Raw genomic sequence first — 13,905 nt, 5'->3', positions numbered from 1 at the left:
TAATTAAAACTAAAAAATATATATATTTTACTTTATTACATGAAGAAATTGGGTACAGCCCCTTTAAAACATTATAGTGTTATAGAAACAATAGCGAATTTAAACAAAAATGTTTAATGTCTCGTTTCCAGCCCTCATTCAAACAACAAAATCTCCTCATATAATATTCAGATAGAAAACAAACAATCTTGAACCATCTCAGAGTCATTTTTAAACTTCCCTATATCAAATAGTTCCCTTTCATTCAGACTTCGGTCCAATATCAAGAAACAACCAACACTTCAAATAAACTCTTAAAGCTTAAAGACCTCCGCTCCCCTGGTTGAGAAACCTTGTCCCACGCTGCGAGTTTCCCCCCTTTGACCCTCAAACACCTGAACGTCACAGCGTCCAGGCTCAGGGCAGGACTGAGCGCGGGACGGGCCTGAGAAAACACATGGTGATTACACGGATATGAACAACATGTGGACAGTCTGCCACTCCTCACAGACAGATGGATCCATAAACAGTAAGTACATAAGGGCAAAAGTACACAAAGAAAACATTATCACCTTGTATTTAACATTTGTGGCAATACGTTGTAATAAACTCATCAGTAGATAGTAATGAAATGAGAAAAACCTTATTCGACTAGACAAAGCCTACTTGTTTATTTGTAAGGTTAGTTTATTTATCCTCTTACACATCATGCGACTAGTACATGAAGCTAAAAATATGAACGATCTTATTAAAGCTTGATTGTTCTATTGGACCGCTTTATATACAGTACTCCACCTAGTTCTGAATAGTGACTGTAGCCTCTTGTCCCTCCCACCAATAAACCCAGCGACCCCGAGTGAACAATCCAATACTGTACGCTCGCCCCAGCCGTGTGCTCCGTGCAGCCTCGCGTCGCAGGAACACATGTAGCCGGGGCCCACACGGCGACGGGAAAACCTCTGTCTGCTGCAGCGTTTCCAAAGCGTTCTGTCATTCTGCGAGTGTGCGCCTCGGGATCAGGGAAGGAGGGCGAGGAAGTGAAAGGGAGGAAGAGGTGGAGGAGGTGGAGGAGGAGAAAGGCCAGTGAGGCATATCAGATGACCTTGATGCCATTAGTCCGGGGGGCGCCGCGGGTCGAGAGGGAGGTGGGCGGGGTGCGTGCGGTCAGCTGACAGCGATGGGACGGGGGAGGGGCCCAGTGTTAAATGACTGCGATGCTCCCTGTCATGTGAGGACTGCACGGGTTCAACCGACAGTCATGTTAACAATGTGAAATATGTGTGTGATATATTTTTAAATTCCAGCTAAACAAATATACTGACATTTAAACCCTCGAGTTCAACTGATGTCAATGAATGCAGTTCCAATAGAAGCTTCATAAAGAGAGACAAAAGAAGAGTTGTCTTGGTGTAAAGTATCTAAGTACAAAAGTGAAAGTACTGTGTTATATTTACAGGTACCTTTACTTTAGTTTTAGTAAATTTGGTACCACTTTATAATAACTATGCCTTAATTTGCCTTAACAAAGCATGAAGAACATTTTGTTTGTTAATCATGATTCAGACTCAGTCAATATCTTTTAAGATTAGGGTTAGTTACTAAGACTGAATCATTCTGAACATAAACTATTTGTTCAAGTCTCTGTGCTTTACTAAGACTTGAATAAGTGTGGTCATTATCAAATAAAAATGGAATCCATTACTGAATAAATTTATCTGATCAGTCGCTTCCTTTGAGAAAAAAATCGTTATCAAGATCGCCACATTTAACACTTTCTTTACAGTCTAAAAAATGTTTGTGAAATACTTTGACAAAGAAGTACAACTAGTACTTCTTTGCTTTTACCTTGAGTACGTCTTCCACCGCTGGTTGTCTTTGATTGTCCTCATTAAAAACATATAGATAATGAGACTGTGGGAAGCATAATGTATTAGAGGATTTGAATTGATGAATGGAGATAATCACTGTCCCTCTTGGGCACCACAGCTTTGACCCTTGTGAAACATCCTTTATTACTTGGTAGTTTCCATTTTGTGAAACATGTGCAACTCTAATAAACATTGGAAACAACTGCAGATAGCGCAGAAATTCCTATACGGTTTCCTTCCTCTTTAATCATAATGTAGTCATTTTGTTACTGAGAAGCTTTTAATCATCAGTTTTTGTTTCTATTCCTGTAACACATGAATGATTTGACACTTTCTGCCATCGGTAGACCACATCAAAACCACTTTTGTCATCAAAGTGTTTCACCTAATTCTTTGGCGACCTCCCACTAGAGGTAACGGACACATGAAAACAGAGATTTTCAGAAAGAAGCTGATGACTAAGGCTTAGTCATACTGAGTCAAAAACACCACACACGTCTTTCTGAGGATGGACTTCTGTTGTCAGTCATCCCTCCTACAAACAAGACATTTAACTGCTCTACTGCTGCTGCTGCTGCTGCTGCTGCTGCTGCTGCTGCTGCTGCTGGGAAACCGATAGATCTGAGCTGGAATGGAAGTAGAATGAGCACAGACTGATTCAGAGGGCGAGAGAAACGGATCATTTAGGACTCTTCTATGGGTTAAAGCTGAAGAACTTCCCTCGATGCCGGGCTACAGCAGGTTTACCGTAAGTGCGGCTCCTCGCTCGTCTCACTTCTCCTTCACTGATAAGAATTGGTCGGCTGTTTGTTGTCGGTTCCTCACACGTGTTTGTGGCGTCGAGTTGGTTCCGTCGAGTTACGTAGAGTGTGGATCTGGCAGCGTGAAGGCTATGTTTTTAATCTGAGTTATGGATCTTTTTTGGCTTTGTGTGGAGGTAAAGGTTAGGGTTTGTTTTCTACTTTTACAGTATATATCGTGTATAGTCAAAAATGCTACAAGAAGAGCTGATTAAATATAACAATGTGAAAATGCAATGCTATAAACTTTCAAATAAGGTTAAACGGTGATATTTCTGTACTTTTGTAATTCATTTGACAGACATTTCACATTTCTCTGATGATTAAACCTTAACTAATACATTTGAAGGCCTGTTTTAACACATTTCTGTTGGATTGACATAATATGGTCTATTGTTATCGCCCGTCGTTAATCGAGATCGACATACACAGAATTACCACGTGTGCCGCTGACAAAAATACAGTTAATATTCAAATTTGACAGCTTTTTCCTTCCTCTTTATTCATATGTTCTTAACCACAATCAATTCATGCTTTTGAATTGGTAGATTGGGTGGCGACATGTATTTCAGGACCTGTTTCTGGTCCAAGCATGTGCCGTTTCTCTCTTTCCCCCCCAACGTCTTGACTTGCGCGACGGTTTGGAGCACGTTGACGAAATGTTGAAATGAGGAACTGTTTGCGCCCATGTGACACTGGGGTTAAGGCAAATTTCAGGGGAGTTTTGTCGACGCGATGCAAAGACGTGGTTTCCCAGTGTCCGTTGGTGAGCGCGTGGTCGGTGGTGATAGCAGAGAAGAGCGGGCGTGCTTCCTGGTGAGACACGCCGGTGACGACACGACTACGCCACAGCCACACACTTCTCACCTCCTTCTTTCAGATTGGCTCTCCGCGATCACCTGACCTACTTGGTGCTCTGGTTCCTTCCCTGCTCGCTTTAAACGGCTTAAGCTCGTGTGCATCGTTGGTCTTTTCCGACTGACTCCCTCCATACTCCTGAATCTCATTTATACCAGCGTGTTTGGCCAATGCAGCTAGTGGAAACAGACAGAAGCAGCAGTAATGAAACAGGCTCTTGTCAGTGATGTGCAAGCGGCTCTGAAAGCAAAACAAGAGAGAGGCGTAATCGGCAGGGCAAAATGACAACAGGAGAGATGCAGAAAGCGTTTGCGGCGGGCACAGAAAAGAAGCTAATCCAGAGCTGCGGTGTGATGTTTAGCCCTGTGATATATCGCAGAATTACTCAACACTGTCAGCGAACCAATGCCACCGCCATGCGCCAAAGCTCCACGGACAGGCACCGCACAAGGCCGACCAGCCCAGGGAGAGGAGAGGTTTCCAGGGATGATGTTGTGAGGATGACACCAAGGGAAAGTAATGGTAAGGAGAGAGCGCTGCTGTCGGAAGGAAGTGGCAGACAAGGGATGAATCTCGTGATACGCAAATGACAATTGTGAACAGCGATGGCTGCTGTAGCGGCGTGCCTTTTTGCAATCGCTGCATGAATGGGTCTTTGGGAATAGATGCGCCGAAGCCGTCTATCGGCTGTGCGTGCGGGTGATTCCTATGCTTTTATATATACTGTATGGTTACATAATCATTCACGATACACACCGAATGCGCTTGTTATCTAAGACCTCGCTTCTAGACGCTCAATCCCCAAGCCTGATTTCTGGCTTGTGCATCTTGTTGGCAGAGCGCAGGCAGGCAATGATCATGTTTGGCACTTCGATGTGGAGGATATTGGAACGTGGGGAAAGAAAATGGAGCGGTGTTAACCGTTCTTGTCCCCTGGCCCGGGGCAGCTCCGAAACCAGGCACTTAAATCTGGACAACACGGATCAAAGCTGGCGGAAGGAGACGCGTGCAGGCGACTTGAACACTTGACGTTTACCGTTTCCTTACGGCTTTTTCCTCTTCCTGTGTTGATGTTGGCGGAGTCTGTTGGTCGCTTGTCGGCGGTCACTCTCTCAGCCCCTTTAGAAAAACAGAAAACCGTGGGAAAAGATTATGGTTTGATCATGGAGTGTTCGGTTTGAAACACAAGGCGGGTGGATTTGTCAACGTTTCATTCAGCCACTGCGGCTTCCGAGGCTGCGTTCGCCGGCTTGCAGCGCCGGTTCCCCCCGTGCGCCGCTCATAGCACACTCCTCCATTCCATCGTACGTGCCCGCCGCGCTTCAGATAATGGCCTCTCGCTTTGCACACACAAACTGGAAGAGAGAGAGAGGAAAGGAGACACAGGGAGAGGCTGCGCTGAGAGGGGAGGAGAGAGAGAGAGCGCGAGGGAGAGAGAGAAAGACATAGGAGGTTAAGGGGGGGTTGGACTCAAAAGGGAAGAAGAGGGGGAAAAAAGAAAAAAAAAAACGCCGAATGCATGTGTTAGCCGCCGACAGAAAGAAAGAGGATATTGAACGCAAGGGAAGGGAGGAGCAGACAGAAGCAAGGAAAAAGGCATATGAAGAAAACGCTAAAAGAATGAAAAGCGCGTGTGCCGTTGCAAGGGGGAGGTGCGCGTTTGGCTGGCTGCGACTACACGGTTCTCTAAGCTGGATCTGATGTGTAAACCGCAATAGAAAGGACGCGCGACAACAAGAGGACCGCTACCACACCAGGAGTTCTGACACGGGCGAGCTTTTCACATGCGCCGTACTGTTTTCCGCTCTCCCCGGACGTTTAGGACCATGTAAGTATACGATGTCTGGGGCATTGAGCTTTAAACCGGCTTTATATTGTCAGAAGCCGCAAAGGGAGCCATGGGGAGGGGAGGAGGTAGCGCGTGGGGGGGGTGAAGGAGGGCAAAGCGGCAGGACAGGGTCTGTTGTGTGTTTGGGATTTAGGTTCAGCTGTCTACACTCTGGCTGGATTTAACCCGGTCTTTGCCAACTCCGAGTGGCTTCTTACCGTTTGTCCCCTTTAAAGATATTGTCACAGCTGAATATGTGATTTCATGTGTAGTTTAAAGGGAAGCCGGTCTGGTCTGCCTGGTTCAGCAGGGTCTTTCAGGCAGGGTTTTGCGGTTGTCTCAAGAAAATTACAAATATGTTTGACATTGTAAGATACATTAAGATGTAGATTAATTTTTCCACGGTGGTTTGGCTTTGTTTTACTAAGTATGCTTCTCTTTCTTCTGGATTGAGGCTAAACTGAATTGCCTGCTGGATTTTAAAAAGGATTTGATGTTGATGCACTGCACCGCTTAAATTTATGCACAATTGTGATTAAAACTTGTCTTTCTGATTTTGATGTGTTTATCGATTAATCGTATACATTGGTCATTTCATATGTCTTGTCCTCGGCGTCGGTAGTGCTTTCAAAGGAGCGCACATATGACAAAATGAGAAGGATGTTGTCATCGCTCAGACCAGTCGAGGTTAGATTTGCCGCTAAATGTGAACGTGCGTGAAGTCGTGTTTTGGTTCTGGCGCTTTAAACCCATGTGACCGCTCCGCCTGTGGACTTTGTCGTGAAAAAAAATGAAAATAAAAATGGATAGAGGAAGCAGAAGCGTGACAGAGAGTGAGTGATTGTGCGATGGTTGGTGGTGCCGTGTTGCAGTATCTGTTTCGACACTGCAGTTCTCATAACCACCCCCCACCTTTCTCTGATGCCACTGATGCAAGCGGACATGGGGATCCTCACGTATTGCATGCCGGCTGTTGACTGCTACTATCACTACCCCCACTTTACTCCCCTTTTTTCCCTAGGTATTCAAAATCAATACATTGAATTATTAAATCAAAAGGCTTGATTTGGAGATGGCGATATATCAAAATGTAGATAAGGTTGTGAGTGTTGTATTGAAGATATGCACATTTTTAATATTGAGTTTATCATTTAGAGTAAAAAAATGCTACAAAAAACTGATTAAAAATAAAGATAATTAAAAATATAATGATGTTAGATTTCTTCATTTCCCATTTGTTTGATGATTAAACCTCAATTTATATGTTTAAAGACATTTTTAACACATTTCTGTTGGATTGATTTCATATCGTCTGAACATTGTTATACCAAAAAACAAATCAAGTGTTTATTATAAATCATAAATACATTTTCGTCAATATTTTCCACCCCTAGAGTGTTTAAATAAAGCTGGTGATATTATAAAAGGAACAGTAATCTATTAAACAATGGGAATATAAAATAAAACAAGATCTTTCTAGTTTTTCTGATGATGTTTCTTCTATTCTTCTAACAATAATTATCAAACTAAAATTGAACAGTGTGACTGTCCCTAATATTTTCCTTTCTTCTCAGAGTAAATGCGTACCAACACAGGACCCCCCTGAGACACATGCACACTGCACAGAAGGTGCTTTCAAAAGATGCCTGTAATTAACTTGGTTCAAAGGCTCATTTAAATAAAATTCAAATGATGGGGAAGCTGGCTGACTCCTACTGCACCAAGCAAACAATTGAAATGATGTTTGACGAACAGTAAAGCAACTGACTGGTATTTCAAAAGCCAGTATTATTCATATTAAGGTTTGGCCAATATATTTAAAGAGCCTGTTACCTGCCACTGGACTATGTGCCTCAGTCTTATGTAAACATACATTTTTACTTAAGAGCACCATTGTGTTCTTTTGCTCAGCTGTGTGAATAGAAGAGACATTTTATAGACACAACCTGAACTCTGTCAATAATTTGTGTATGTCCTTGGAATATCTTCACCGATCCCTGGCGACTCAATGATTTGTAGTGAGCAGACAATCTTTGCCTGAAAACCAGTTAAACAGTTAAGAGATCGAGTTCTCAGAATCTTAACTCCATGAATACATATTTACAATGTGGTCTACGGATACCTGACACTGACCTGGTTTGACAAAGTGAGATACTCATAAAGACACAAGGTTATACCGTTTAGACGTCTGTTTTATATTACCTGTCCCATTTATTCAAAAAACCACCCACTGCAGACCATAGGTTAAAGGGAAACATGACTCTAATGATCTGACCAGGAACTGACTGTTTTAAAACATATTTCGCTATTTTTATGGAAAATTATCTTCATAGTTCTAGTTAAATGGCTAAAGCTTTGGGAAATAATTTAAAGTCCATTTTTTAGTTATAGTGGTGACTTTAGTAGCATGTCTGGAGTTGTTTGACTGAGTGAAACCTTTTGAGTGAGTCAAACCTGTATCAAACAATTGTATCTATAGTGTTTTTTATTTCACAATCAGACTGCCAGACTTGAGTGACCTGTGGAACCTCACCTCCCTGTTTAGCAGCGCTCAACTGATCTGACGCCCTGGTTCATTTACAAACAACAGTCACGTGACCAAAGACTGACCTGACTAACCCCATGCATTGTGAAATCCTCAACTGTTGTACTGGTTAAAACACTTACTATCATTGTGTGTGTGTGTGAGAGCAAGAGTGTTCATGCTTTTTAATATTCATTATTTTTGATAAAGATCTTGATAAAGAATTGTGCAGATTTTTTGTCAAAGGAAGAAACTGAACAGATACATTAATTTAGTAATGGATTCCATTTTTATTTTATAATAACCACACTTTGTACAAACAGCTTTATTTTCCAACCAAATCACAAAATGTGCAAATGTTCACTATAGCAATAAATTAAATTAACTTTGTGTGTCCTGTAAAGTGTGAATTTTATTATTATTGTTATAGAATATTGTGATGTCCTCTGAAGTCCAGCAATATATTTTCTGGATTTGCTTTCCTTTTTCTAACTTTTACTTTACCTTTTTTGTCTTTCAGACTGTTTGCAGTGTCACGTCGGTGGATGGCCCCAGAAGTGGAGGCCAGATGGAAATTGGGTCACATGACCGCCTCCAAGAAGGCGCACCGAGCCTGAATGGGGCCAATGGGGTGAACCGCTATGCTAATGATGATGAGGTACCCATGGAAGTGGAGCAGCAGAGGCAAGTCTGGGTGCCAGGGCCTCCCAAGGTCAGCGACACCCAAAAGCCTCAAAACTGGACCAGTCAACCCAACAGCACCGGTGAATCTATGCACCATGCAGACATAGAGGATGCACGCAATCTGGTGGCTTTCTCTGCTAATGCTGGGTCCCGACCTTCGTCCACCTCCTCCTCCGCCCCCGTGCAGCAGAACACCAGCCAGCTGTATGAGAAATTCACCCAAGAAATGGGTGAGGGAGACCAGGTGGGACTATCTGCTGCGCCTGTGAAGGGAAGCTGCCAAGTCCCGGACGACCTGGGCACTCTACAAACTGCACTGAGCCAAGCCAAACATGGACACAAGCCCCCGAACTGCAACTGCGATGGGCCTGACTGTCCCGACTACCTGGAGTGGCTGGAGAAAAAGATCAAGTTGGCATCAAATGAAGATCAGGCTCCATGCAACAAATCCAGTGCACAAACAAAGCAGACAAATGGCAACAGGGGGTCCTTTACATTCCCACAACATCAACATCAACAACAACAACAACAAGGAGGTAATCCGCAGCAAGTCCCACGCTCCAAACCGCCCATTCCCTGCTCCCCACAGGTGCTGTCCATAGCCAAGGAGAAGAATGTAAGTCTACAGACAGCCATCGCGATTGAAGCCCTCACACAGTTATCTGGTTCTCAGGCTACAAGCTCTCCAGGTCAACCCCACTACAACAATAACCTCCTCCAAAATAACCTCCAAAATCACGCCCCAAACGGTATAGGGCACTCCTTCTCCCGATCTCAGTCCGTCCCGCCTGGACTCCAGGCAGTCCAGCCCACCCAAGATCAGCGGCCGCAGTCCCAAGGTCCGCCTCCCCATGCTGCCCCTCTTCGGTCCTCTACCTCGCCTTTCCCGGGTCAAGGGAAACCTCCAGGATTCAACCCCCACCCTCAGCATCAACAGCAATGGCAGCAGGGCACAGGCCAAGGAGAACAGAGGAACATGTGGATGGGTATGAAGTCTGAAGCTCATTTTGCACCCCACAACAGCCAAGACCCAATGTCAGAGCTTAAACAACTGCTTGGCGACAACAGTGGGAAATTTACCCATGCCCCGTTCAGACTCCCAGTTCAGCAACAGCAACACTTGAATCAAAATGTGAACATCCATCCCCAAAATAACATACCATTGGACAAGATAAAGAAAGAGTCAGATTTGAGCGAGCACTACCCAATGGATCCTTATGGCATGGCTAACGGTCAGCAGCACTATCTCGGGACGCCGCTGTCTCCAAATCAAGCAGCCATTCGCCACTCCACTCAGGCAGCTCTTCAACAGCACCTTCACTACAAACGAAACCTCTTCTCCAACCACTCCCCTGGCTTCCCGGGGCCACATGCGATGAACACTTGCCAAAACTTGAAGAAATGGTGGCCGCAGATGGACCCACAGCAGGCCATGTCACATATGGCAATTAAACAAGAACCTAAAGAACCTAAAAGGAGGAAAAGCATCCAAGGATCCCCTGTTATGAATATGATGGGGGGCATGCTTACACCGCCACCCCCTAAGCCCAAACAAATAGTTATCAAGAAAACTAAGCAGAAAGCGTCCGTGCCACTTTTCATGCCCCAAAATCAAATATCAGCGCAAAAGAAACCAATTTTCAGTCCACTTCTAAGTGGATTGAACCCAGGCGCCCTCCCCACGCTGCCCCTTCACAGTGGTCCCTTCCAGGCTGCTGTGATGCCCCCAGCACCAGCCCAATCTCAGGTACCCCAATCCTTATTGACCCAATCTTCCACCAATTCAGAAAACGCAATTAATTTGACGACAAAAAGTGAAACCCAGTCGAACACCAGCACCCCTTCAATGTCCACAAATCAACGGTCATCGCTGTCAAATCTCATGAATATTGACCCAAAGTATGAAGATCTTATCCGTCAATTTGAGGCTGAATTTGGGGGCTCGGATGAACCTGGAAGTCAGCCCGTGCAGGCGAGCGCTAATTCTCAAACAAGCCAGTCCCAAAATCAAAACGAGAGCCAAGGACCGCCGTCAACCAACCAGTCCAAATCTTCAACGCACGATCAGAACATGGATGCAAAAGAGTCAGGAGACCAAAGTAAAGAAAGTGGTGATTCCCCGGTGGAGGAGCAGCGTGAGAAAGCTGCGTGTGCCCAGTCTTTGCCCCAGGAAGCAGAAAGGCAGCAGCAGCCAGCCGGTGAGGATAAGTTCTGTATGCCGTCCTCCCCTTTCCCAAAACGCATGAAGTTTGAATCGACCGGCGATATATCGGTGCTGTCCACAACATGCTACTCAGAAGACGACACCCCGACCAAGGATTTCCCAGCGTCTCCATCTCTCAAAGGGTTCCTCGAGTCCCCGCTGCGCTACCTGGACACCCCAACGAAAAATCTGCTCGACACCCCCTCCAAGGACCTACAGGCAGAGTTCCCAGTCTGCAATTGTGTGGGTGAGTTTGGTTTGTGGGATTTTAAGATACTTTTGTTTATATACTGTTTTACATTCCTGCAATTAGATGTGTTATTGCTCATTCGTACACTGATCCTAGAATGAGGGGTTACACCAAATTGTTTCCCAGAATTTTTGGAAGAAAGCCCTGGAACTGGCGTGACAACTTGAGAACATGTTTCTTTTAGACACTGACCTTTCAATTGTCATTCATTTTCAGTTTGTCCCAATTTTCACTTTCTCATAACTGAGGGGTTTGGACCAAGAAGTAGATTGTTTATTGTATTATTACCATTACAAGTATTCAGATATAGTTTAGAAGTGTATTATTTTGTAGGATTTGTACTTCTGTTTTGTCTAATCTGTGCTACAAAACCCCACAAAATAAAACTCAAACCTACAGTAACTATAGAAGATAATTGCCCCTTATCCTCTATAGATCCTGTATTAAGCTATCAGCCCTTCACGGCTGGAGCTGTTTGGAGGAGGCTCTGAATGTGTGTTGCACCATCCACACTGCCTCAGTGAGAGCACAGTAAGGCAGCAGGCCAGAACAATAGCAGAGGTGGCAGAAGGAGGCTTTGTGTGGTGGCTAGCATTGGCAGGCGAGAACAGAGCTTTTGTCAGACAAAAAGGGGATAGCGTGGGTTTCCCGCACAGGTGATGAATTTGCAATAGGCAAAGGTATTTCAAAATGCTTCTTCTACAAATCAATTGGCAAGGAGTGGAATTGGACTATTGAATATTTTTTAAACACTTAGAGATGTATTGAGGTCTTGACAATTCAACCAACAATTCACGATATTCAAATTACTTTTTCACAGAATAAAGTTATATTTGTTTTGTACAGTACTTTTCTTTTTTTGTGCAAAATTGTTTAGTAATAAAATATCATATTGCAATATTAAGTTTGTCAAAACATAGTTTAAATTCTGTTTAAATTGGTTCTAATGACTTAATTTGGGATTAGAGCTGGGTTTGACTGCTCGACTATAACCAAATGTCTATTATTAATGGCATTTAAATAGAGCATATGCATAGTATTCCTATTCATAACTACGCAACCGTTTGAGGCTTTCATGATATAGTTTGAGAACATAAGTGCCAGCCCTATTTGTGGTTATTACAAAGTGTGTATATAAACTCGATGCGGTGAAGTTAATGGGGCTTTTAAATGACTTGTGTAGAACAGGCGTTTGTTGCTCCAAATCTGGTTCACAGTTGGAGCAGAGCAGCTGCAGTAAACCCAGCAGACACGGGTTCAGAGAAAGTACTTTTCCCCCTCAACATTAAGACATCATTACTGTAGGTTTAATAGAGTACAGTGAAAGTATTCAGATGCGGTTTATGAAGTAACATGTTAAATTGACTATAAACTGAGATAAAACTGTTGAGACGTTTAGGATTAAGACAGAAAAAAGCGTTTCAAAACCAGAACTTTTCCAAAACTGGACAAAAATATAGCCTAAACTTAAACCAATTCTAATGTGTTGTAAACCAGAAGGAAATGGCATAAACCAAGACTAAACACATACCAAGTCAATGTTATTCCTTTAACTGTGCTGCACTATAAAAGGACCCAAAGTAGCACCTCTGGCCCCTGCACCAGAGCTTGAGAACCACCTCTGGCTCTCCGCAGCTGTGATTGGAGCAAACACACTGTTGCAGAAGAATGTTGTGACTCCTCGACTTCCTGATCCAGACCACTCCCAGTCAGAGCGTCCCTTTAACTGCACAGGAATGTGACCTCATGTATCCTCAAATAACACTCTTCAACTCTGACAATGTTTAACGGATACAGAGCCGATGCCTCGAGTGCACTGGCTCTCAAACACAATGAGGCTACTGCTGTTTGTATCTATCAATGCCCTCTATCAGTTTATGGCTAATCTGCATTTAAGTCTAGATTTGTCCTGGTTTAGATCTGTTTTAAGCTAGGATGGCAACTTTTCGTAATCGCTATCTGGATCAAACAGACTGTAAAACACACTCAGAAATCATTTTTATCATTTTATCAATAATACACTTTATTCCTAAATATACTATTATCTGTTTAGAGGCCTTCAGTCACCATATTTCAACTTTTATTTGATTAAACATTATTTTAAAGTCTTAATGAACTGTATAATGCCATAATTTGAATAATCGACTGCCCACTATTTATACAGTCAAAGGTAGAATATGTTCATTTCTATTGCTTTTATGAACCTGAATCTTAACTAGACTAAATGCTAGTACTGGACAGCATCAACACAGCTGACTCTAGAGACACGCCCGACTCCCCCATAGACTTATGCTACATCCTGAGTCATTAGCAGCACCAAAGGCTTTGCCCAGTCTCCACTGGCACCACACCCAGCACTTAATGCCCACGTCTCGTCTGTGCGTGTGGGAACTCTGACATGTTTGTGAGTTTCTGTGGGAATGTAAAGTCACTGCAGTTCCCTGTGAAGCGTCAGTAAGTGGATCTGCAAATCATTGGTGGTGTGCAGTGGTCTCGTGCTGTTTAAGAAGCACATTTATGGTTAATGCAGAACTGTTTTTGATTCATTGTCTCTTGTTTAATTAGTTCTTGTTTAGTTATAGTTTAGTCCTGGATTAATGTTCCTCGCAATCAGTCAACGTCCTGTTTTAGATTATCATGCAATTCCCTTTATGTGTTTATGTGTAAAGATAGCTCTTAATTTAGAAGTCATGGTTTAGTCTTGGTTTAGTCCTGAGTCTGACCTTGTCCTGCTTTGTTTTTGTTTTTTCTAAGATACAATTGGACTTGGTTTGGACTTAATTCTCATTAAATAATAAAAATCCTCGTCTGTTTATCATCAGTTGATTCTGTATGTGCACTATAGACTATATATACAGCTGTTTATTCTTGTCCGAGCAAATACAGTATGATATTCTCTGCAAACAAAATC

General features: G+C 43.3%; 1 protein-coding gene across 4 annotated transcripts in view; it reads left to right on the top strand.

Moving 5' to 3' along the window:
* The window catches only part of tet3 (tet methylcytosine dioxygenase 3), a 37,417-nt gene that overhangs the window by 9,679 nt on the left and 13,833 nt on the right, over positions 1-13,905 (top strand). Inside the window, exons 1-2 of one of the 4 annotated variants that reach the window (XM_072433950.1) lie at positions 2,428-2,595; positions 8,378-10,991. In XM_072433950.1, the coding sequence (XP_072290051.1) occupies positions 2,572-2,595; positions 8,378-10,991 (2,638 nt within the window). In that variant the 5' untranslated portion in view covers positions 2,428-2,571. Of the gene's footprint in view, positions 1-2,427; positions 2,596-3,468; positions 4,028-4,645; positions 5,334-8,377; positions 10,992-13,905 lie in introns of those variants that run through there. The other 3 variants (XM_072433951.1, XM_072433952.1, XM_072433953.1) reach the window with 3 other exon arrangements.

Source organism: Eucyclogobius newberryi, unplaced genomic scaffold (genome assembly GCF_026437365.1).
Source record: "Eucyclogobius newberryi isolate DKJ021-1_F unplaced genomic scaffold, fEucNew1.0.hap1 SCAF_6, whole genome shotgun sequence".
Taxonomy (NCBI): Eukaryota; Metazoa; Chordata; class Actinopteri; order Gobiiformes; family Gobiidae; genus Eucyclogobius; species Eucyclogobius newberryi.
This window is presented reverse-complemented; position numbering and strand designations above follow the sequence as displayed.